This window comes from Camarhynchus parvulus, chromosome 5, assembly GCF_901933205.1.
Source record: "Camarhynchus parvulus chromosome 5, STF_HiC, whole genome shotgun sequence".
Classification (NCBI taxonomy): Eukaryota; Metazoa; Chordata; class Aves; order Passeriformes; family Thraupidae; genus Camarhynchus; species Camarhynchus parvulus.
In genome coordinates, this window is record NC_044575.1 from 31,821,345 (window position 1) to 31,847,470 (window position 26,126).

The following is a 26,126-nucleotide window of genomic DNA, read 5'->3' on the forward strand; positions in this document are numbered from 1 at the left end:
CTAGTTGCTCCTAAAATCACAATAGCTTTTTAGATACCATTAAAATCATCCTTTAGTGAATCAGAATTTTTAACTATGAGACAGGAAACCTTGATCACACATTGTCACAATTAATTTTTCTTGACATCTTTTCAAGCTCACTGTTAGTGCAAAAATTTTATCCAGATTTAGTAACTATACAAAAAAGGTTACTCCATTTGTGCATACATATTTTTCCAAATATGTATGTACTTGGATGGCCTTAAATTCCCCAAGTAGAGAGAAATGCTTTCTATGGAACTGCTTATTTCCAGTAACCCACATCAGAGCTGACACATGAAAAATGGTGAAATTACTGAAGGTAGTCCAGCCTGAATAAGGACTACCTTATTAGTTCAGGTACTTGCATCGCCCTAATTTTCATATTAATCATGTGTCCATCTTTCTTTGAAATAGGGCCATCATGCTTCATGTCAGAATTTAGCATGTAAGTAAAATTCATAGTGCTTTAAATCTCACTTGAAAATATTTGTATGAAGAGAACAGTGACTAATTTTATTGTTTCTAACCAAAAATGTGACTTCTTTTAGTCTTTTTGTACTACATATACAATATGAACAGTTAACAAATAATTTCATTTTTAAAAAAGAATTAGAAGTAGTTTTATAAACCCTCAAGAAACATCCCCAAAAGATAACAATATGGAGCTTTTCCTATTTAACAGAGCTGCTACATACTGTAATATAGCTATGTTATATATTTCTCATCAATTTTTACAGTTTCCACTGATTAAATATATATTGACTCATAAAGTATTACCATTACATCAATTGTCAGCAGATGCAAGAGTATGTCATTTAAATATTAACTATCATATAAAAATGGCAGCTTGATTGTTTGGAAGCAGTAATCTGGTGCTGGTTATTGCCACGTTTCCCTAATGCATTGGGTGGCAGTCACAAAATGCACTGCTTTTCTGATATACCTGCTACTACAAAACCAGAAACAAATAAGTTTTTTATGTATCTCCCCTTTCTCTTAGACTTAATTTTTATTTATTTCTGAACTGCAGATATCTTTGATCTGAATTGCAAAAATGCATTAGTGAAATATAAACAAAGATATGCTCACTGGAGTCAGAAATTATATGCATCATCTCTAAATCAATGCGAAAAATATACAAAGAACCAGTAACAGATATATTACTCTGTGCTTGAAATATTTTTATGACAGTTCCCATATAATATGGGTGCAATATATCATCCATTGGGATGTTTACCTAAATTCTTAGTAAGATTGTACTTATTTATGTAAAGTACATTCTATTCTCAGTACTTCAAGATTTGTCTTTTCCAGAGATGGTAAGAAGCTACACATTACCACTAAAACAAAATAAATTCTTGATTCTATGCTAACTGTGCTATCAGGTTACACAGACACTTCACAGACCATTAAAACCTTCCAGTAATTGATAGGTAATCGCTCATTTGCTGGCTGCAGCAATGTACATGAGAGAAAAACCATTCTTTTTTACTAATGTAACATGTAGAACTTGCTGCTATTGCTACACTTAATGTTCACAGTGCCATATCATTTTTAATGTAAACACTCATTTTCTACTTCCTTCTTACATTTTCTATTAAAATGCAATACAAAACAGCATATATTTCATTCTATCCCTTTGAGGATTGCATAAGCAGTTCCAGGGAGTATCAGCTATTGTACTGTTACTACTACAGTAAATAAATATTTTAGGGTTTAAAAAACAGGTATTTCATCAATTTCTTTTTTTCTAGGAAACCCCTTGCTACTTGTTCAAACTTTTTACCTCTTCTTTAATGTAGTGCTAAGATAGCAGTTTTTGATACAAATAACACCTTGTATAATAAGGCAAATTCATATTCTAGTTAATAAACAACATCAATAAATTTGTCAAGACTTTAATGGCATCCGTACAGAACTTTTCATATACTGAAAAATTTATTCTGCTTAAGTGCTTTATCTTAAGCAGTTTTCATTAGCCATCCTTTAATCTCTATGAACAGAAATAAATGGAGTCAGGAAAATTATCTGTTTTAAGCATTCCTATTACTAAGAAATAGTATAACTTAGATGAGTTTTGTTATTAAAGGCAAGGAATCAAAATTATACAACTCCATTTAATCAATTTGAGAATTTTTAGCAAGTTTATGCAATCAAGACCTGCAGTCTGTTGGAAATTTTCAGCAAAATACAAATTCAGGGTATCCTACACATTTGCCTTGAAGTTAAAAGACTAATTACATGAACTGATTTATTAATAAATGTGGCTTTTTGTCTAATTATTTTAAGTACTAACAGACTGGGGAACCATTTTAAATGTCTAATGTGCCTTGAAACCATTTTTTTAGGTTAATTACATTTCTCACTAAAGTCACTATAGATATGCCCCTCAGGTTTTACACTGAAGATTAAAGAAAGAAGAAAGATGATTACCTCATTGGCCAGGTCCAGTAACACTGGGGCAGCTGCATTTTTCATCACCCCATTCAGATACCTAGACAAGACAAAGCCAGGTAATTTTGCAGTGGCAAGAAAAGGCCAGTTTATACACGTCAGCATCCCGTGTGAATCTTTTTCATTTGGGGGAAAATACCCCATTACAGAGTATTTAATGGGAAAATATTTTTAGAAGTATTTTAAGCAATCACTAACTCTCCAGGGTTGTCTCCTATTCTATTCATCTGCAAAATATATCCATCTCAATGAAGACATTGGTAAAAAACTGAATATATCAAGAAATTTTAAAAAATGTGGCTTAATGACACACAAATAAATTACAGACAAATAAACTTCTATTATTCACAGTAAAGATTTTTGGTTCCACATGACCTTCAACTATGAAGGGGCAGCGTATATCTTACCCAATTCACTAGTACATACAAAAACATAAACCCTCAAATTTATTCCAGATTCATTTCATCAACTGGACAGTAATTTAAATACTAAAGGCTTACTTTAGTGAAATCAGTCTAACAATTTATATTTTACAAAGAAAACAAGAAATATTTAGGATTCAATAAAGGTTGATAGAAAGTCATTATCCTATCAGTGGCAAAGGCTTAATGTTTCTAGTTGAGGGTATTACAGAATGATGTTTCTGACCATCAATTCACACAATGTTGCTTTCCTCACTTCTGTACTTTCACTGCTTGATATTTACATTTCAATAAAACCTGAAACCTGTGTTTTGAAGCTGATGGGAAGGAGCTATGATACTGGAGGCCACTTTGTGCTTTGCAGCCATGTGGAAAAGAACAATTGTTACCAACATTTGAACTTGCTCGTTTATCCTATCTGTATTCACATAGCACATCATTACTGACATCATTAGAAGGCCACAGCCTTTCCAGCTCTACATTATCTATCCATCAGAAGACAGCCTTCTGCTCATTAGTTACAGACATTAAAATTCTTTATCATTTTACCTTTCTGTGGAATGGGTGGCACACCTTTATAAAACCCATTCACATAAGATTTGATAGAGGGCTTTTTACTTGTAAGTGATTCTGAAACTTAATGAATTAAGGAAATTTAAAAAGCTTTTTGCTGTAAATTATTTCAGTTCCATATTAAAAAACCCCACAAAATATGTTTAAACATTGTAAATTTATAACAGAAGAAAATGAGATATCATACACAAAATACACAACCAGGAAAATGTACTTGAGATTGAAGTTCTCAAACATGCATCTAGATGATTGAACAGCCACACTGAGAATGAAGTAAATTTCAGTCATATATTTCTAATGCTTCTGGCAACTCCATTATAGACTAGCAGGTCTCACATGCTGATGGCAATACAGTTCTGAAAACCTGCTGATCCTTCTTGTACTTTGTGCTTGCCTAAGTTTCAGACTAGTAATTCTCAGCCAAGTAGAAAAAACTACTCTACTCAACTATTTTACTTGCTCCTAACAGGGACCGCTGAAAATCTCTACCTTCAAAACCTGGTAGCTTCTGACCTAAGAAAGCAATGACAGCACAATTATCTGCTTGTATGTTGGCAGAAATACTAAGGAGCATAGCACCCTGTCTGGGGTTTACAGCAGTAAAGTGGATGCTACAGAAGAGCAGAGGAGAAGACTTGTTTGTCATATTTACACCTGAAGTATTATAAAGTGGCTTCTATCTCAAGTTGTCTATCTCAAGTTGCTTCTGTAGACTCCTAAACATACCACACAGTAAATCTATTAAAACAGGACTGAAATGAGTTTTTTAGCTATTGACCAGAACATCTCTGATTTCAAAACATGTGCATTTTACTCAGCTATGTTAATACACTTGCAAAATGACATACTCAGAAACAGCATAAAGAATGATTTTCCCTACCACTACCACACAGCTTCATACATAATGCATTAGTTATGTACTGCTATCATACTTCAGACTACAGAAGAAGACAGGAGACCAAATCCTCCTACCTGATGTGAGACAAACTTAATCATACCTACAACCCTACTGACACCAATACAACTGCTGCTTTGCATAAAGCAAAATCTTGTCCCGTGTTTCAGACTGAAGTTTCAGGCTGGAACTAGTGATTTACACATACTGTAAGAAAAGGGTTACTTATGCAGCAGTTACAATTATCACAGGCCACTTCACTGAAACTATGCTAGTGAAAAATAATTAAAACTAGTACTGTATATGCATGTTATTAGCACAACAAAATTCTTCCAATAAGCCAATATTCTTCCTAAACAACAATCAACCCTAGGAAAAGTACAAATTTTACAAAACAACTACCAAAAAACCAAAATCAAACACCCAAACTAGTACACTTCACACTAGATATTCTCAACCAGTATATGATATAATCAGACTGTGGATAAGTTTTAAATACATGACTCTGGCAGAAGCACATTTAATTGTTTACAAATGAAGGCTCTTTGTTTATCTTCTTGATTCATACAGATTAGTATTAAGCATGAATATCATACATCACAAGTATGAATTCACTTGCCATGCATGCTCTTCAGATATGTCAGTCTACAAAGTAATATTTTAATTGCATATCTTTACCTGTTATCACTATTGCCCCAATTATGTCACTGGAATATTTTTAGTAAAGCCTATGGAACTAACAGAAAAACTACAAGGTGTAGCAAGCATAGTTTATTAGCTTAAGATGCAAACAATTGTAAAATGACATAAAGGTTTTCATCCTCCCTTAAAAACTATTTCTGACACTTCTGTTGATAAAACAGGAGTGATCTAAAAATTAGTGCTTTAAGTGGCAATACATGAATATGTAACTTTTTGTAATGTAACACAAATGTTGTTTTAAACAAGCAAGTGTAACAGAACAAGCTCTCTTGCTGTAAGGAGCTCATCAAAATCAGTCTTGACACAGAAATCCTAAAAATTACAAACTATAGGCAATACATAATAAATGCCATCATATAAATTGGAAAAAATATTTGCTTATCCTAACTTAGAGCCAGGGAAGTAAACTCTTTCTTAATCAGAATGACCAAATCCTGAAAAATTTCTGTATTTCCAGTGAAAACCATTTTTAGGTGAACCATTCCGTATTCCCAAATTCTTAATTTATTGTTATATAAAATTAGCTTCATAAGCTAATTTACTCACAACTGCTGTAAAAACCAGTATCTATGATGAGAGTCTTAACTGGGGTGGGGAGGTCATACCTTTGGTAGTAAGTTTCAATAGCTTCAGCAGTGTGATGCTTGGCATGTGTTCTTTTGATTTGTTTCTGGAAAAATGAAAAAAACAGGACTTTTACAAAGGTGTCATAGATCAAAACACAGAAATCATGACTACACAAACACGCGATCCTTGGCTACACTTTGATAGATGTGAACCATGCTTTTAGATTCCATACAGAAATGACATTCAATCTACCTATTGAATTGAACGTCTTCAGACTGTACTGCAATGTACCATATGTAAAAGCCAGTAAGGTCACAATAATTGAATCTAAATAAGTTTACCGAAGGCTGCTGAGGGCAAAGAAAAACTTGTTCTCTCTTTCAACCTTTGTATTAATTTTCCCTCAATTCAATTCCATCTAAGTCTGGTGCACTCTAGTTTTACAATTCAATTGGCATTTTTAGCCAGGAAGAACATTGCTTAAAAACAACTTATTTGAAAAACTACAAAAAGTAATTCCATAGAGACTTGCCACTTGACTGACACCTGTCATCTCATGATAAATGACTCCATTTTCTGCCTCTCTTGCCTTCTGCCACTCCGGCAATGGTCATTTATCATCATCTCTGTCAGCAATGGAAAGCAGCACTGACAGTGCAAGTCAGCAAACATTTAGCACATGGAACCACGCAACACAGGGAAATTATTATTGTCAGAATAATAATGGTTTAGCATAATTTATTACAGGTCCACCAAATAAGCAAAGGCTAGATGTTATTAGACAGATGGATGGGTAGGCTTGGCAGCCATCCACTGAGACTCAGGCAGTGCTTGATGTGGAAAAAGGAACATCCTCCAAACCAATCAGAAAGCTGGCAGTTCAATTACAAAGAAATAAAGGGACATTCATCATTCAATTAGGCACCTGTCAACCCTCACAAAGGAGAAAACTTCTAACCTGGTACTCCTGGGAGAAGATGCTCAGCAGAGTGGACTGCGATTGACTGGAACAAATAAAAGAAGGACAAAGTTAATTACTGGAGTGCACTGCAAAGAAACAAAAGAGAAGGGAGCTTCAAAGGTAGGCCTGCTGCCCTGTAATCTAACAGAACATGAAAACAAGTGTGGAAAAGTTGTTCCAGATGAACACCTCAGACAAAGGCTTCCTGCTGCTAGGTCAAGGAGAGAGCGTATGAGGGAGGGGAAGAAAATATAGCAAGAGTTTCAAATCATACTAGCATATTGTTTGGGAGATTCAACTTCAGAACCCAAAAGTCCTACCAGGAGAAAGTAGTGGAACTAAAAGGTGACAGGGAAAAAAAGGAAACTAAAGCAAAATTTCCATTAAAAATTGATAGAGTTAAATTCCATCAGCAGTTGAGAACACGCCGCTTGTTCATTGGCAACATATTGAAATTCATTTTGTTAGCAGCAAGGGAACTTCTTCAGTAGCTGTCTCATATTCAGGTTAAAAACTTCCCTCTCTGTCAGAAGTAGCATATGGGACCAGTGGAACATTCCCACTGAAACTCATGTGCTTTGAAAATGGAAACTTTCACAGCAGGAAGCCAAGATTCCCCGGAGTCGGTCATTTCCAAAAGCTGCCATAAGCTTCATTCATCTAAGGCTCCACTCAATGTCGAACACCTGGCAATGAAGCAACCTGGAAAGCATTCTTCCCAAGTGGGAATTTTTCTCTCTGAATTGTTAACATTTAGAAAAGAGACAAGATTTTTTTCCTCTGAAAGGCAATCAATACCACACTGCTACTGTTTTCAATTGTCCTCTGTGGATATATCTACCTCATCACATCCTGAATACTACTAATTACTCCTGATATATTTTTCTACTACATGCAACTTGAACAAATTATAGTCTCAATAAATCGAGTTTTATGGTACAGCAAAGCGTTATGAATAATTAACATTTTTTCCTTCCATGAACTTACGTAGTATGGCACAGCATAGGTAGTTCAAAGATTGCACAATGTCTGAAGTCTCACTCTTCTGCCAGATTTCTTGTATGTGAATTTAACACCTGTATCATATCATAATTACATTAAAGGCACATATTCTCTCCATACCTAAATGATCCTTCTCCTTCCAACTGTCACACTTCAGAAACACTAATTTAAAATAAGGAAGTCCTACTCTCACTTTCAAAAGAGAACACTGAGGCACAAAACAACTAAATTATTGGATCAGAGTTAAACAAACAGTATGTATATGCAGCATGGTATAAAGTTACCTCTAAACCAAGCAGCTGAAGAATCAGGAACAAAGTGACTAGATTAATGCAGTGCTGTATAAAGAACTTACAAGTATGTCTTATCCATAGCTGTGCTTCCAGGCTTTTTGCCATAATTCTGTATTTTGGGCTTGTCTGCCCAGCACAACATCTGCGTGACAGCAGTAAACTGAGCCTTGATCTTTGGTATTTTACACACGGGACTGTTCATCCTGTGTACTAACTGAGACTGAATGTTAAAACTGTAGAAAAATGACAGCAACAGAAACTGATTAATATATAGATTTATTAAATTAATGGATTATGAAAAATCAGTCCAATACATTAAAGAATTCACATTTTTATAAAGTTTCTATTCACATAAAGTAAACAGTATTTAAATAATAAATATTTATTTAAATATACATGTGACACAGAGGCCAGGAGTTGCATACCACAAAGCCTCTCCAAAAGGTGCATAATCCAATTATGACAATCTGCAACCTGCACATTTAAACACCAGAAGCTGAACAAAGGAATGAAATTAAGATTATATACTTACACAGGCTATACACATACAGAAAGCTAAGATATTTCAACATGTTAAAAAAAAAAAAACAACAAACCTGCAGGCTATAAATAAGTTCAATACAGATGGCCCCCTAATGGCTCACCACATAACTATTATTATCTTGTACATGTACATGGTCATAATGGTAGAACTGAATTTAGAGATAGATGTGGGAAAAATCCCAGAACAGATCAGGACAGCATTTGACTAGATCTCGGGTTTGAGTTCTCCTCCACTGACATAGCAATTTTTGTGGTTTTAGTCTATTCCTCATCTGTTAACTGTATTTATACTACCATTATCCTATTATACACTGAAAATGACATATTAAAAAAACCCAAGACCATTATCCCTCCCTCCTTTTACACTCCACCTTTAATGGCAGACTTGGAAATGCTAGGTTAATGACCTTGATGACCTTCAAGGTCTTCTCAAAATTAAATGTTTCTCTTATTCTTGTCCATTTTATTTGTCTCTTTGGTGTCCTTGGATTTTGACCTACTTCAATTTAGTTCAACACTCCTCCCCTATGGAACAGTCTTTCCAGCTGTTCAGATAATTTAGGACTTAGCATGAATACTGAAAAAAATAATTCAAATAACAGTGCAAATTGGATATATACTGGATTGCAGTACAGCAACTTTATCACTGGGGCAAAGAGAATTATTTAATAATTATTTCATCATTTCATTATTATAGAATTATTTTATATTTCATTCATTATTTCATGAATAACACCATTCAAATAATTACAAGTCTTACTACCCAATGATCCTTCCTCTTCTCCAGAAGAAGTGGATTTATATCTTCACATGGCTGCTTCCATGTTTTTTTTGGTTAACATCGTTCCTGTCTTAAACATTAAAACCACTCATCTGCCGCTCAGTGTTTCCTCGCTACAATTTCATTGAGACAACTTCCTGGCAAAATGAAGTAGCTCCTCAAAACACAGATGGAGCATCTATTGCAAGATCCTATTGAGTGAAAACTGAAACACCATGGTTTCAGAAAACACTGAAAAAGACACTACTGTGTACTTGGAGAAGGAAGAGAAGTCATGAACATGAATTTGAATAGCAAAACAGCACAATCACAACTGCTGATATGACAGCAGGAATAGTACCATAGAAGTTATCATTACTTCTAGAGGAGCAGCTAAATTCCCAGGGCTCCATCCATCCTCTGATACTTCTATATAAGATTTCAAAGCAACAAATGAGCAGACAAATGCATTTATTGCTGAGCTATCCAGGAAAACAAACCTAACACTCAAAGTGGCTTTTTATTCAAAATAATATTTGAGTACTGCGCTATTGCCTTTCATGGAATAAACTATATAGTAAGCCACATGATTTTCTTGAAGACCAGGAATATAGATGTTTGTGACAAGCAGACACTTTTGTTGAGAAACAACTGTAGAGCCAAGGTACATAATTGCTGATTTTCTGAAACAAACAAACAAAACCCCAGAAGTCATAATTCTGAGTACTACCTCGTTTAAACATTTAATAATCTAACCTGTTATGCCCCTTGTAGAACTAAGTATATTGTCCAGGGAAATAAGCAGATTTTTCTCTTAAGTTCTGTAGTGACAACTTTCATGGAAACATTTTCTTCTGCAATTCCAGACAGTAATGAATCTAACTCCCAGAGCTCTGTTCAAAGCATCCAGCCTCGTTCTTTAGACATCCTCTTTTACTTGCATACTGGCATCCACAACAATGCCAATTTACCTTTTGTTACTCCATATTAATGCCAGTGACATATTCCATCTGAATGTTTGATGTATTTCATGCTCTTGTCAATATGCAAGTGGATTTGAGCAGAAACATGAAATTAAATTTGGCTAAAAATGCCCATTTTTTAAAGATAAAATTACTTTTATTTTATAAAATTAAGTGTAAGCTCTAGGTTCCAAGTGATACAAAGATATAAAAATTTGCTTGCCATAAAAAAAAAAGGTATTACAATTATAAAAGTTATTTCTAATACACAAATCCAACATTTAGAATGAGATGTCCAAGACAGTCCAGAAAAAGGGATAAGAGAAATGATCCCTAAGAACTTAGGTATCAGTTAAACTAAAAAGAAAACTGCAAGTTTGCTGCTGGGAAAAGATTATGCCCTTTGGTCAATTATTACATAAGAATAAAATTTAGACCATTGTCTTCTAATTAATCTCATAATTTGAAGATAATAATCCCTGGAGAGTGTCTCAGAAAAGTTCTGGTTTGCAATGAGTATTCATATATAAAGTAGTAAGAGATAAGTTACTACTTCGTATAAGCAGTTTACTGCTTTGTAGCCAGAGTAGATACAAACCTTTGGCTAAGAAACAGCTACTAATGATGAAAGCAATTTAATTGTATCAGATCATCACCTCAACAAAACAGAATTGCAGATGCAACCAAGATTTGGAGTGCTGTCCAGCTTAATATTTGCTACTTACTTCAGCTTCACAAGGAGAAAATCCAAGCATAGCAAATGTTATGCAAATATTATATTATCAGCCCTTGCAAATAATGAATTCTTTACAGTTAAGATGAAATGTACAACTTTTACTTTATTTTCTGAGATTACTGAAAACATGGAGTTGTAGGTGCCAACCAAGATTCCACTTGTTTCATGTTTTAGAATGAGTTTCCTTTCCCTCACTTTTAACTCCGCAGTTGTTGCCTAAAGTAGAAAGAGTAAAAGTCAGTTTTACATTTAATGTATTTTATCATGGAACAAAGGAAGAGTATCTAGAGAGATTTCACACAAGTGGAGACAAGAAAGGGGAAAGCATAGTCCATAAGACAAATATGTATATATAAGCAGAATAGCTTTATTGTTTTCTTTTCACAAAATTGAATATTCCACCTTATTAAAACAATAAATATATTGCTTAAAAAAGTGAGTGGAGGGGCAGGAGCTGCGTTTCCAAAATTCAGAAGCTGTTACATGAGAAATCCCAAAGCTGCAGTGTCAAACCTTCTCTCTGAAGAACATACAGTGCCACTTACCTATAGCAGGAATTCAGTAAGGGGGGAAAATTGCTTCTTCCACAGTCTCTAGTGAGCATGCAGACCTACTCATATCTTTCATTATGTTCTGAAGTTCTAAAGTAGGTAGCAAGAGTCTCTCATTTTTTTTTTTTAACTGGAAAAGAACTTCCCCTTTCCATGTACAGTAAGTTTAAAAATACTTTTACTGGTAGAATATTGAGCATTAAAATAAAAGTAATAGGGCTAGAACTGCGTGGTGCTGCCATGCCAGATTTAGAATCTAAGTGAGGAAAGAGATATAAATCCAAAAAATTTATAAGGCTAGTGGTGAAAGGGGAATTCTCCTCACATCTATCCTGAAGTTTCAGAGCATGTGTCTAAAACATATTTTTCCTGTTACATTATTAAAGACATGAAAGAAATACAAGCAGCCAAATTCTCATCTTCCGTACTGCAAATGATTTGGAACAGGGACTCCTAAAGGAAGCAATGTTTACACTCCCTATCATATGCTAACCAGTCCACCTTATTTTGTAAAAACTCTGTCAGCAATGGATTTCAAATAGATCTAGCAGTATTGTTTCAAATGCATAACATGCACAGAGGCATACAGCCTCAGTGGCTTCCCAGAACTGTAGGACATGAGCAGCAAGTGCCACAGTTACACCTGGAAATGACCCAGTGCCAGTCTGATGGTCAACTTCCCACCTGAGAGGAGGTGACAGCTTGTGGATTCTCACAATTTCTTCCACATGTCAGGATTGTCCAGACAATCAGATTGTCAGACAAAAAGGTTTCTTAGCAGTCTGAATGATTCCACAAGAGAATTCAGGAAGGCTCAGGAATACCAAAGGCCTACCCAGAGCTTGTTAGGCTTATATGCCTGAAGCGCATGAAACAAAGGAGGCACCTTGAACTCTACAATAGTTACAGCTTTAATCTTTCTTCACTGCAGCCTCGAGTACAAGAATCTTTCTTATAGTTTAGTATGATTGTGGTCATTTCTCTGAATGAAAATTCTCAAAAAGCAGAGTACTGTCTCTGTACACATTTGTACTTTTGTACTTTTATCATTCACAAATCTATCAATGATTTATCAGAAGTCAGTGAATTACCAATTTAAGTTAAATCAATATACTTGTCTATATACATGTGTGTGAATATATACTTTTAAATCAATAGGTGAGTTTGAATTAGAGTTACTAAGTAACATAGAAGTATCTAAGTCTTTAGTTACAAAATGCTAACTTCTATAAAGCGGCCATCTTCTAATTTTCCGGCTTTCCAGCTACACCAGTTCAAGTCTGGAATACAAAATCGATTTTATTATTTCTGCATAAGAAGCCTTCCATGCAATGAAGCATTATTGGTAGCTACTCCTTTGGAAACTATCAAGTCAATACAGTTTTGTAGAAGAAATACTCCCATTACAAATATATTATTACTACTATTGTTGTGTTGTTGTTGTTACTGTTGTTATTGTTATGCTGCGTGTGTGTAGATATACATACATATATGACAGGAAGTATGTGATGATATGTTCATTTCAGACTTAGTAAAATTACATTTAAAATCAAGATGAAATTCAAGCTCATCTGAAGAACAATAGCATTAATCAATTTTAAAATTCTCTGATACCCTGTTCAGTAAGCTGTACAACAGCTCAACTCAAAAGACCTAAATAGATCCCTAAAAATTGCCTTTGCCGTAAAGTCAATTTCATACCTTTGGAGGATCAAAAATAAAATACAAAGTAAAGATTTTGAGGAGAAGATGCGCTGCATTACAGGCTTCACTATTCAATAATAATAAAAAGGTTAAATTCAGGCATGTGCATACAACTTTGCTGCCTACAGCCAGGGTTATGAGTATAACTGTATGACAAAGCCCAGCCTAGGCTACTTGAGAAGAGTCATCACTTCTATGACCTTGACACTGGTTGGTCCCTCAACTTCTATACAATTTAGTGATGTGAGAGAACAGATGATGGTGCAATACATAGAAATGGCAGCATTTAAAATTCATAGTAGCGTAAGGCCATTACTTTTCCCACTGGGCCACTTGAACTTTAATAATGTCTGACCTAGTTGGCCAATAAGTTCTAGCAGCAGACAGAGGAAAATTGCCAGTATTAGATACTGTTTGATTTTTCATTTAGGAAGACTTAGAAGTTCCTTTAAGAACAGAGCACCAATTCTTCCTGTAGACACCTAATTTTTTGGTGTCTCTTGTAACAACCAATATATTTTAAAACAACTGCAGACTATGAACAATCTGTATCAGGTGTGAAAAAAATAAATTGCAGAGATAAGTACAAATAACCAATATAGGCAATGATCCCAAAATAATGCTAGCTCTTTGCAGAGAAAAATTACACCTTCTTTCACCCACACCACAAAAATCTGATTTCCAATAGCAAAAATGTAAGCAAAACTAAAAATACTCCATATTCAAATGACTGCAAAGTTTTTATGATCAATCTCCCTACCTGAAAAGAGACAGACAAAAATGCTGGTTTTCCATTCACATATATATGGTTGAGAAAAACAGCATCATGCTTTAACAGTAGATAAATAAATAACATGTTAAAAAACCCAGCAATCACAGCAATGAAAGAGTAGCAGGTTCATATGAAAAGAAACTACTTTTTCAGCTTTATAATCTTAGTAAGCAAGTAGTGAAAATGGACAGTAATTTGCCTAAGATACTGTTCTGATATAATTTCTTTCTGAAATTAAACAATGCTTGTTGCATGAATGTTTGGAACCTATTACAATGCCAAATCCACAGAGTGACCTCTATAAATAAGTATTATTTCATAATACCTCTTCCATTAAAATATAAAACTATTTTGTAAGGTCACATTTTCAAATTGAAAAATACTTTCAGATGTAATACGGAACAATATATATTCACAAAAGGGCTTAAGAAAAACACTGTCAGTGCTAAAATGTGAAATTAAAACTTTCAAATATTCTGACATCAGGCTTCATTGACTATTGAACATCCTCACCTTACAGACAGCAGAACCCATCTTTAAGTATCTAATTAGGGAATCCACTGACATAAGAAACCGATAGGACTCAAACAGGGTTTGTCTCCACATACACCTTCATAATCTCACTACTTGTCCATCACATCTCCATTTCCTAGTATTCTCAAGAATTCTGCTTTTAATTCTATCATTAAATTTTTTGAGAATATAAAAAAAAAAGTTCCCCAACACTTGAGACTTGCAAAAGTAGATGATTTGCTATGTCCTTCATTTCAACTACTTAGTTAAAACTTAGCAAGTTACTTAGCAAGAAGAAAAGTTTCTTCATATCCATGAAAGAAAGCAGAGGCATACAGCAGCATACCAGAGACTGAGGAAAAAGGAAAAACATTTGTGAACACTTGCACTCAAGTGTACATCATCCACACTTCAATTTACTTCATTTAGAAGACTGTACCAAAAACATGTTTGCAAGTTTGACATCTTTATCTTAGCAGCACAATCTAAATATTGAACCATTAGACAAAAATACACTAAAGTAGTTCCTTATCTGATGTTGGTTGTGGAAAGAAGGATGTTCCTAGAGTGCAAGAGCAAAGGACCCCAACAAGCAGTTAAGGTGAAGAAGATATAATTTAAACCAGGGGTTTATCCTTCTCCTTTCTTATCTGCCCTACTGATAGGGCCAAGGTCCACACATGGAAAATATAATCAGTAGACTATTTCTGGAAAGCAATTTTCAGAATATTTATTTCATGTTCATCCCCTCATTTTGTTTGGATTAGCCTATTGAGCTACTTCCTCTTATGCCCAGGAAAAGAAATAGATCAGAAGTTAAGGTAAATTTTTCAGACTTCAATCCCAAATGTATTTACTGTGGACAAAGGGGAAAATAATCCTACTTTATAGCTTTTTTTTTTCAACAAAATTATATTGTCCTGTATAAGTTAGGTGTTTAAGTTTAGAAAACTATTTTTATGAATGAATGGTAATTCAGAGCTAATTAGCTTGTTCATTTTGTATTAAAAAATTAGCCTGCATGTAAAAAGCATAGTTCAGCACTAAATAAATCCCTAAACACCCGTAAACAATTTGCTCCTAAAAATATATAATCAGATTTAGAAAACTATAAACTACATTTAAAATTTACTATTTAGAAGCAATTAATTACAAAGACAGCCAGGTGGCTTTCATTACATAAATTACTGTTAATGACACTTGCCTCATGCTGCTACTGTATTTAGCATTTGCACGCATCACATGTAAGGCACACACACTGTTGCATAGGTTTCTCCAGGGTAAAAAGTGAACATCTTAAGTCAAAAAAGCTTCCAGTTATCCAATCAAGACTGTTAATTCCCTACACATGTTAGGATCTTATTGATGCTTCCCATTCAGTATATAATCTAAAATATATTCAGGATAAAATTTCAAGAAGCAAACACAATGACATAGAAGTGTTAGTTTTTAGTAAATTCCCATTTTGGTTATGATGCAGACTCAAGGCAAGAGATTAATCCATTTATAGCTAGTTTCCTTGAGATTTTAGAGCCCTAGACAGTGTTTATAATTTAAAAAAAATACAACTTTTAAGTTATTTGTAATTATTGAACAAAAAAAAGGGAAAAAAAGATAATAATAATTTTTGTCTTCTCCTGAACCAGTTGGGGGAGGGGCCACTTGAATCTGCTTACTAAAGGGTCCTCTTTGAAAGTTTCCTCCCAAATTTGCCCTAAACCAGAACATCTACCTACCCAACAGTGCAGTATTTTGTCTTGTATATCTAAGTTGTTGTACCATGCATGCAGATATTTACAAAGCCTACTTTCAGCCCCAGGGATATAGCTTATTATGCCATAGAGGGAATAACGTCATTTAATTCCACTACTTACTTCTCCTTGGAAAGACTGCAGAAATGCACAAGAAGGAAATCCAGCTATTTCTTTTTACTAATGTTCTTCCGGCATTCTTTTTAAAAAAGCCGTCTACCTAAAACTAGAAGGCAATATGAAGGGAACATCACAAGAGCTGATCACAGCATTACATTAGTGTATCCTAAAACTTCTCTACTCTTTCCACTCCTATCAACAGGCTTTTCCTTTTCCTTTCCCTTCCTCTCCTCTCTAGAGGAGTTTTGTGGTGTTCCTTATATTGCCCTGAAAATACATACAATGACTATAAGCTTTGTTTCCCACAGTGCCAATGCTGGCTTTCCAGAACTCTTACTCCATGGAACAAAATTTAATGGAACACTAATGGAACAGAGTCATATCTGATATAAACAGACAAAAAGATTGACTATACAGCACCACCTTCACTAAACACCAAAATTTCACTGGTTTTGGTAGAATAAGCCTAGCAGCTTTGATAAATAAATGCGGAAGCCAAGGAAGAACAAACATTAGCTCTCTGTTAAAATAAGTTGAAGATTACCTCAGCATGCATTAAGTAGTATTAAGTAGTATGACATGACTCATTGACACTTCTTATATTTTTGTGACTTATCAAAAACATAATAAAAATATACATTACCATCTTTATATTAAGTCCGTAAGTACTACAGATAAACAAAAGTCAATGAGAAGAGTGTTAAATAAACTTCACTGGAATTCATTGAAATTTGACTGATATTATCCTTCAGGCAGCTTTCAAAAATGCCTCACACAAAACATCCAACCCTATCCTCTCAGATTTTGAAGTTTTAATATTTTACAGTAAAGCAGTAAAGGCCACAGAGCCTTCTTCTCTTTCAGATTAATCTTAATCTTGTTCTTCACATTTAAATATCAGGTCTTTATATGTTACCTAATTTCAAAGACTGGCAACCTAACAGAATTAGGACTTCAGAAAATAGTGAAAATTGAGAAAGAGAACAAAGTATTCTCAACTGGAACGTTTACATGCCTGCACGTTAGTGAGTAACTAACAACATGCATATATACATTATGCATGATATATCTTATAAGAGGGTGCATATTCTTATAAAAGAGACCTCTACTTTTAACTAAAGTGTATCAGTAAGAGGATGTTGAGATCAAGTTTCTACTTTTTAGAAACCAAAATATTTAGAGTGAAGAAGAGAGTTAAGCCATAAATCAGTACTTTGTTTTCAAACTTATCTTTCTAAGGACAAGTAAAAGATCCCTCTATCAACTTTTATTTAGAAGCAATTTTTCCTTCATCATGACAGTAATATTTTAAAGCCAAAAGTAGAAAAAATGGCATAAACGTAGTTTTTTATCACAGCAGATAGGCAAATATTTTTGTCTCTCTGTACCCTGAAAGTATTTTGTTAATGCAACTCTTTCCACTAAACCAACTCCAAAGAAATATTTAACCTAAAGTTATGGCTGCTCATATGTAATCTGTTACCTGGATTAACAAAAAAAAAAGAAAAAAAAGGCAGAAGGCCTCTCTATCCACCTAATCACCATATCAATGACACATGCCACAACAGAGAAGCACTAGTTTATTTGATTGATCATGGTAGATAAACTCCAAATAACAGCGAAATTAACAAATGCTTGACATTTGCTCAACATCCATTATTCTGACACTGCTTTCAGGATTTCAAAGCCTGGGAGTATGCTTAATCAACATTCATATTCCCTAGTGAGCTACAGGCACCATATTGCGCCCCGCCTTAGTACTGATGAAAACTGCATATTGGCCATTTCCAAAATGTTCTGGGACTCCACGCAGGGCCCCTTCTCTCCCTTGTTCCTGTTCTGCAGTTTTCTTTTAAACACTTCCAAGACAAAAGCATCTGCCCGTTTTTCTCTCTAGGGATGTATGCAAAATGAACTTAACAGTTTTAAGGCAAGAGAAACCCTCACATCTAAATTCATTCATAGGACAGAAAAGGGCCTAAGAGGCCTCTCTAGGGACAAAACCCTGCTGAAATTTTCCCCGACAACACTGGGAGCTTTATAAAATCTAAGTCCAGACAATTTCCAATTCAAATGCCCAGCATAGCATGACCTTTGTCAGATCTGTGAGCCCTAGATGCACCCACTATTTTTTTATTCTAACCAGCACAGACATTAGACAGGGCACTACTGCTAAGCAGGAGGTTGACTATTTGCATGCTCTTCTATTGTGAAAATGTAACAGTGACAGCACTGTGTCGAATTCTTTTCCCCCTAGAACTTTAACTCCATAGGAGAGGCATAGCTGACAGATGACTCTCCCAACATCTGTGTTATGTACACTGCACAGCTGAGGAACCTTGGATCACTGTCACAGCTTCTCAGAGATGACCTACACCTTTCTTATATCTACACATGACAAAAAAAGTAAAATAAAAAATTAAAAATGCCTTTTCTTAAATGAAAAGTAAACATGGCAAGAAAGATTAACATAATTTAGTCATTAAGCTGTTCACATAGCAGCTCACCATATGTTGTATAAATGTCCTATACAAAATAATTTATCAGCCCTGACACGTCGCACATCATATTGTATTATTTAATATGCTTACTAAAATTTCATGGATCAAGCACCACTTCTGAAAGCATACAGAAAGCCCTAGAAAATATTTCTTCATCTTCTGTGATTTATTTTGATTGCCTTTTACAGCTACATGATAAAGTAGAACTTGCAAAATTATGAGGTTAGGGTTTACACAGCTATTGCTTCATATACTATAATATAACAATTGGCTTCATGTCTATATAACATTTTACTTGCATTTAATATTCAGAGGCACATTAAATTAAGCACACTGCTTTCCTCTGCATATTTTAATAATTTCAACCAGTTATTTCAGTAAACATCCTGATCCACTAATGCAAAGTTCAACTGAGAGAGAGATATCCTTGAAAAAGAAACTAAAGAGCTTAAAATTATAAAACAAACTAACACAAACAAGTAATATGTGATACATGCTGACCTCCCTAAATCTGTCTACATAAAAATATATTCATTTCTACACAGTAGCTGAAACATTTGAATATTATCTTTAAATTACTGTGATTTAAAATGTTAGAATGACAGGTATCTATTGCAGATAAATGGACAAAATTCTCTATCCAGAAACCCCAAAACCACAAAAAATAATAATGTGTAAGAATGATCGTCTGTCACTGTCGAGGTCTGTGTCTAAATAGCAAATTAAAACAAAAAGTGTAAGCAGGAAGCTTGTGAATCATAGTTGTTGGGCAACCAATAGAATTTGTTTGGAAAAAAATGCTCAGCACTTAGCAGACAGATATGGCTAGGAAAATATTTAGACTGAAACTATACATTTATTCCATAAAGGACCATTTTCCTTTCTTTCTCAGACCACTGATATCAAAGGAACACAATACAAATGAGATAAAAAATGTAGCCTAACTTACTCTTTTTGGTCAACAACTATATTCTCCTGTTCCTAATAACAGGATAACATATTTCCTAATAAAGGAAACCATACTTCTGTGTTAGATCACTCATTGCAATGAGCTCATTGAACTCCATTTGGATTGGAACTTGCTTGGCTTACTGGAGTACCTGCCAATTGGTCAAAGCAGATCTTCCTTTTTAAGCTCTGTAAGAACCAGAGATTTAGCTTTCAAGTTTTTTTTTTCTTTTTTTTCTCTTAGGGTATTTTGTGTACCCTAAGAAAATGCACTTGTCTAGGAGGACATATTGCTCAGCTGTGTTGAAAACTGAAGGAGAGCTGCATTTACAACACGCATTTTATATTAATGCTGTAAACAGCTAATGTTCAACAGCCATTTCATATATAGAAACATACACTCTCTGCCTCTCTGCCTGTACTCTCCACAACCTGTAGTCTCCAAATGAGGATCTGTACTCCACAGAAGAGATGTAATAAAGGACTGGATGGTACAACAGTATCAACAGAAGGCTGATAAGAAGTTCTGTTATCTCCCAGCCAACCACAAACAGAAACAGAGAAAAGTGATGTCTTTATTGTTGTCTGTGTCCTCAATTAACATCAGGGAACTCCAAAAGACCCTTTATAGTAATTCAGTCACAGGAGTATTACCTCCATCCTGGTCACAGTTTCTATGTTGCCTTTGAAAGTGTTTCAGACAGGCTACATTGCATAAGAGAATACTTTTGCGATCACACGTGTCTTGTTCAAAGGAATACTTGACAACATTCTGCTTTCTGTGAAAGAAGAACATATGCTATCTTAGGACATTTTTATTCCGCATTGAAGTTTGTGGAAGTATATGGGAAACCAGACCATCAACTGCTTCCAAGACTTTGAAGGCATAAATACAGACATGCAAATAGAGGACAATCACCCAAAGAATAAAGTCCTCTTCAGCACTACATCCTGATCTGAAGCCTTTTTCCACATTTGGATAGACAGCAACACTTAGCATTCTATTCAGATGAAAAGGATAAAGCAAGTTCAACAATTCTCTGATACAAAGCAATGAGACTGTCACTATCAATCAGGCCACTGGATATCCTGGTGTGTGCAATGGAAGGGATAGCATCTTCTACTCAAATCACTATCATTACTCAAAATGTTATGGACACAAGAATTTTTAAAAAAGATTGTACCCAAATAAAACATAAGACACGTAAAAAATTGCTTTAGTTGCTTACAAACAGAAGTTTTTATCCTAAGTTGTTCACAAATCATAATGTTTTTTCCTATGACAGGCACAGGTTCCTGTTTGGCAAATTTTTTTTTTTTCCTGTTTGGCAAATTTTTAAGTCTTTTGACAAGAAGTTAATTTACTTTGAATTCTTCATTTGAAGTCCATGGACAACAAGGACTTAATGAGATACAAGCTGAAAACTGGTAACAGAGCATGCCTATGGGCATTTGACATCTACTTGTATGGTACCAACTAGTCAAACAAAAACATGAACAAGGCTTTTAACCATCACCTGATCAGAAGAATGCAGGGTATTATCTTTCCATTCCTCTATCAATGTTGTTGGTTTTTCTGGGTAACAATACTCTATCAGGCTTGTCTTAGAAGACAATTTTATTAGGATCAGTTTCTGTATTGCATTTTCTTACAGAAATTAATCCTCAGCAGTATTTCACTCAGATTAGAGTGTAATTCAAGCTTCTGAAACTTTCACACTGAAAATAGAGATGTTACTTTCACCAGGAACTTAAAAGAATGAACAATTAAAAAATTACTCCCATAGAAGCATACATGCTGTTTTTAAAGCGATGTGATAAGCCATAAGGGGCATTTATCAGCACCAAAATGGTTGTAGTCATTAATTTAAGTAATAAATCATAGGTCCTGCTAACAATGACAGCAAACAGATGCTAACAAGAAAATGTATTATTTAATATGTTGTGTGGTATAAAAATGTAAGCATTTAGGACACTTCTTAAATTTTTATAATAATATACATTTAATGCATTACTGTTTTGACACATACAAGAATCAAATTCATAGGTCTCATTCAGGACTTGTTTTCTCTTCTGTGAACACAGAATGGATTCCTGAGAGAGAAAAAGCTCAAGAAGTCAATGTTTCAAATAGATGTTTGCAACAAAATCAAGTCGTTTGTCTTGCTGTCTTGAAGTAACTACCATAAGCATTGAATCTCATTACAAAATGAAAATCAACTTATTTGCTTTTATGTAAACAGAAGTTTTCCCTGCAAGTTGGAAGGAAAATCAAATAACTATGAAGTTTGTCTACATGTATGGACAGCAAAAGATCTTATCATTTGCCATGAAGTTAAAATATAATCTGTACAATCCTTACACACAGAATGTCAATATTGAATAACTCTCAATGAGTCTGCCAAGTTATAAAAACGGCAGTTTTATTTCCCATTGTGTCTAATTGTTTATTTCTTATACCAGTTTATATAATACCATGGAATGCTACAATTATTTTCACCAAAAGCATTGCTTGCAAAAATGCCAAATCCAAAACAAAATCTATGCTAGCAATCAAAAACTTTATCTATTCCATTTCCTTCATTCACAGCCACCCTTCTCTCTGGACCCTGAAAGCCAGACAGAATGATGATCTGATTCTGGTACTGACACATGAGAGCCTAAGAAATGCAATTTTGCCTTTTGGCAAGCTCTGCCACATTAAATAGAACCACTGTGCAAACACCTTTCCCAGCCCTGTATCTCTGTTGCTGCACAGCCTGCTGCATAAGGTCCCTCTGCGGGAGGGTCAATTGTTTCTAAGATCATCACTGCTTTTTCCAAACATTTTTGTTTTGATTTAAGGAAACTATTTGGATAATAACACCCCTGTTTCATTCCGATTTTCAATGAACTCCGCTTGTTATCAGCACAGTTCGTTTCTTGGAAGTACTTCACTCAATGCTTTAAAACACTTGAGAAAGCAGTGATCAGAGTACGGAAACTAAATTTTCTTCATTAAATCTACTGAAGCAGATATTAAAAATGCATTTAATATACTGGGGATGGCTGGTGGGCATCACTGACTGTGACAGGCCAGTTACTGATGAGCTGCTGTCAGACGGCCTTCTCAGCAGGGATCTGTGTCTAAGGCTGCTGAAGGACAGCAATATCTTCCCTTGTGTGTAAGCTCTATTCATCTCCCAAGTATTTACTAAATCACAGACCTCTGCACACAAACCCAGTGTTTCAGCGCATGCTAACAAATGATGGATGGCCTAGTCAATTCGTTATGTCCTGAAAGCGTGATTTCCTGCCATTCCAATCATCAAACCTCCAGAGCCTTCAGAGCTGATCAGTCCTGGAGAATATATTTAGCAGGCTCTATTAAAGGAGTAGAGGTTCTTTCCATTAGTCTCAAACTTTTTTTTTCCTGGCTGATTTAAAGAGAACTCTCTCCTTCCAACAGCACCACTGCTACCACTCTTCAATGTGTAAAGTATTCAGCAAATGTACCTTTGGTACATCAGTGAAATAGCACTCCTAGAACACGAGCCAGTTAAAAAGATGGATTTTGTTTGTTACTGCTATAAATGCGACAATATTTTATTTAAATTCATCTATATGTCTTTATTACGTAACCTAGACAATCCCCAAACCATTTTGTAACTTAGCTTTTCTGATCAAATACCTTTTACAGCAAAGGAGTGCTCAAAAGGACCCATTTTCTTTGTATTTGCCTAGTGAAACATATCAGAACTCTCTTAATTACATTCCTCTTAAAAGCATAAGACACTTAGGAATAAACTTCCGATGTTCAAAAGACAGGCGAGCTGTCAAAGAAACAAACCTTCTACATTTCACCCTTTTCATAGCAAGGCAGTATCGTGAACAGTTTTTATTCTAAGCACTAGAGGGGAAATTTTATTTACCTATTCAGTGATCTATAGCAACAGAATATACATACCTCACGCCTGAAACACCAAGCTTCAAATGAAATAGTCCATGGCTGCTGAGGAGTTAGCTATCTACAGTACCACAAGTTTTTAAATGCGGTATAACAAATATGAGTTTAGGTAAACAAGCATTTGGTTACTCTGAAGTGCAAAGACCTTGGATTTCTTTGCTTGCTAGGTGTGATCCAGACATAGCCAGTACAAACCAACCCACATTGCCCTACCGTTCACCTCAACCTTGACCTGGAGATTAAACTCACTTTTATTGCACACAAAGGTCATCTGTGTTAGGTCAAAATTCAAAGTCCCTTGTCAGCTAAGGTTGATATATTCCAACCTTTCCTACTCTAATGCATCAAATTTTTCATGGTGAGGTCATATTCAGCAGACAGTGTATTCAGCAATTTATCGTGCCATTGTAATACAGCCCAGAATATGACTGTCCAAAAAACAATGCATGAATAAAATATTTTCCATTCTGATGTAGCAAATCGCCTACGCTCGTAAAACTCAAGACTAGACTTGTTTTCAGGCTTCAGAAGAATGATACATTATGGAGCTGTTTCTAAAATACAATCAAGAATTATCATTTCTATCACAATATTCCTTAAATACAAGCAACATGAATATAATAGTATCCTAAAATCCACAAGTCAATTAAAAAGCACATATGGTCAGTGTTAAAACTTCCACTTCATCCTCCCTTAACAACCACCATAATCTTGCCCTTAAATCTACAGACATCTGTTGGTCTGTCTGATGACATCAAGCTTACTTTAGAATGAAATACATAGAAAAAGACTGTGTCACAAGACTTACATTCCTATCCTACCAGTGATTATCACATCCATGGAATTTAAGAAGTGTCAGAAAGTACAAGCAAATTAAACCTCACAAATCAACATAGTGTACATGGTGACCAAGACAACTCTCCCAGCTTTGACATATGAAAAGATTTTCTTTTTTCTTTTGCTTTCCCTTTTTTAATCTTCTTCTGCTCTTTTTCTGGTTTTTTTTCTCTCTTTTTTTCTCCATTTAATTTTTCTCTAGCATTTTTTCTCTTTTCCCTCTTGTCTATATTTTTCTGTGTTTTCTTCCCGTTGCTTTCTCCTTTCTCTGCATTTTTTCTGGATCTTTTTTTCTCTCTCTTTTTATTTCTGTTTTTCTGAATTAAACAACAGCACTTAACACACAGCTCCAACAGATTCAGAATGCATTTTCAAATTATAGGGAACTAATTTCCACATCTGCTTTAAAAAAAACCCTCCAATCATTGTATTTCACCATCAAATCTTCAAAGGATATAGGACTGGCTTCTAAGTGGTTTGTATAAATTCCTCAATGCCAGAAAAGGTTTCCCTTTACTCAGCCAAAACTAATTTCACAAGTGTAGTAAGTCCTGTTCTGTGTAATTTTTTTTTTTTTGAAAAGAACTGTACTCCCATATGGTAACATTTCACAAACTGGAAGGGGAAAACATAAAGAGACAAGGAAGAGATTTATCAGTACTCAAGAATTCAGAAAATAAAATTTTAATTTTCCTTGTGTATTTCAAACAAAATTTCAAGACTAACGTTTAAAATAGGTTTGTATTTTGCTAGGATGGACAACATATATGGGAGTGCATATAAGGAAAAAGATGGTTACACCTATAAAAAATGTGACAGAAAATTCCAATGGATTTCCTTCAAAATTAACTATCATGCTGACACACACACACATTACACCTACTTTTCTATTAATAGGTAACATGCAAACAACTCAAAAAAACTCCTCTTGTATCTCTCCAAACAAAAGAAAGCACCCATGTCCTGAAAATCTAGTATTTACATGTGCCAGTGGAAGTTTTCTGCCTAAATCCTGTCTGTTGGTGTAGGGAAAGCCACAAATGTGAGCAAAACTCTATTTTCCATTCAACTCTGGGCCCGCCCACTGCTACCAATATGTAACTTTTAAGTCTGTATTTTCTGTTTAATTTAATGAATAATAAAGGAGACAAAGTTTTTCTGAGTTATATACGGATATTGTTGATTTATTTCACACAATATTTCATATTACAGGAGAGGACTGGTATCCTTCCTATTTTGGGTCATAACACTAGCAAACAGTTTGTTAGCAAGTCATATCAAATCCAACAAATTACAACTTCTTTAATGCTTGTTCACTGACAATTAAGTGAAAAGAGAAACTGCCCACTGGTTCAGCCTATCAAAGCTGTGATATAGAAGATTTTCTACCAAGGGTTCAAATAACAAGAACATCTTTCCAAAGAGAGTATTATCAGTTGTTCACATAATTACTTTGCACAGTTAATTTTTATTTCATTTTAGGATTATTTAAAATATGCTACATTTTATTGTGGGTCACTTTTTGAAACTTGAACATTGCTAATTCTCTTTTCAATTAATGACCCAAGACCTCTTTCTCATCTCTTATTATC

The 26,126-nt window shown here is 34.7% G+C and overlaps 1 protein-coding gene across 2 annotated transcripts in view; it reads right to left on the reverse strand.

Annotated features, from left to right (window-relative positions):
• The window catches only part of C5H15orf41 (chromosome 5 C15orf41 homolog), a 120,947-nt gene that overhangs the window by 87,904 nt on the left and 6,917 nt on the right, over positions 1-26,126 (reverse strand). For both annotated transcript variants that reach the window (XM_030950451.1, XM_030950450.1), the window contains exons 2-4: positions 6,593-6,638; positions 5,673-5,737; positions 2,455-2,515 (exon numbers count right to left, since the gene is read on the reverse strand). In XM_030950451.1, the coding sequence (XP_030806311.1) occupies positions 2,455-2,515; positions 5,673-5,737; positions 6,593-6,638 (172 nt within the window). The remainder of the gene's footprint in view (positions 1-2,454; positions 2,516-5,672; positions 5,738-6,592; positions 6,639-26,126) is intronic.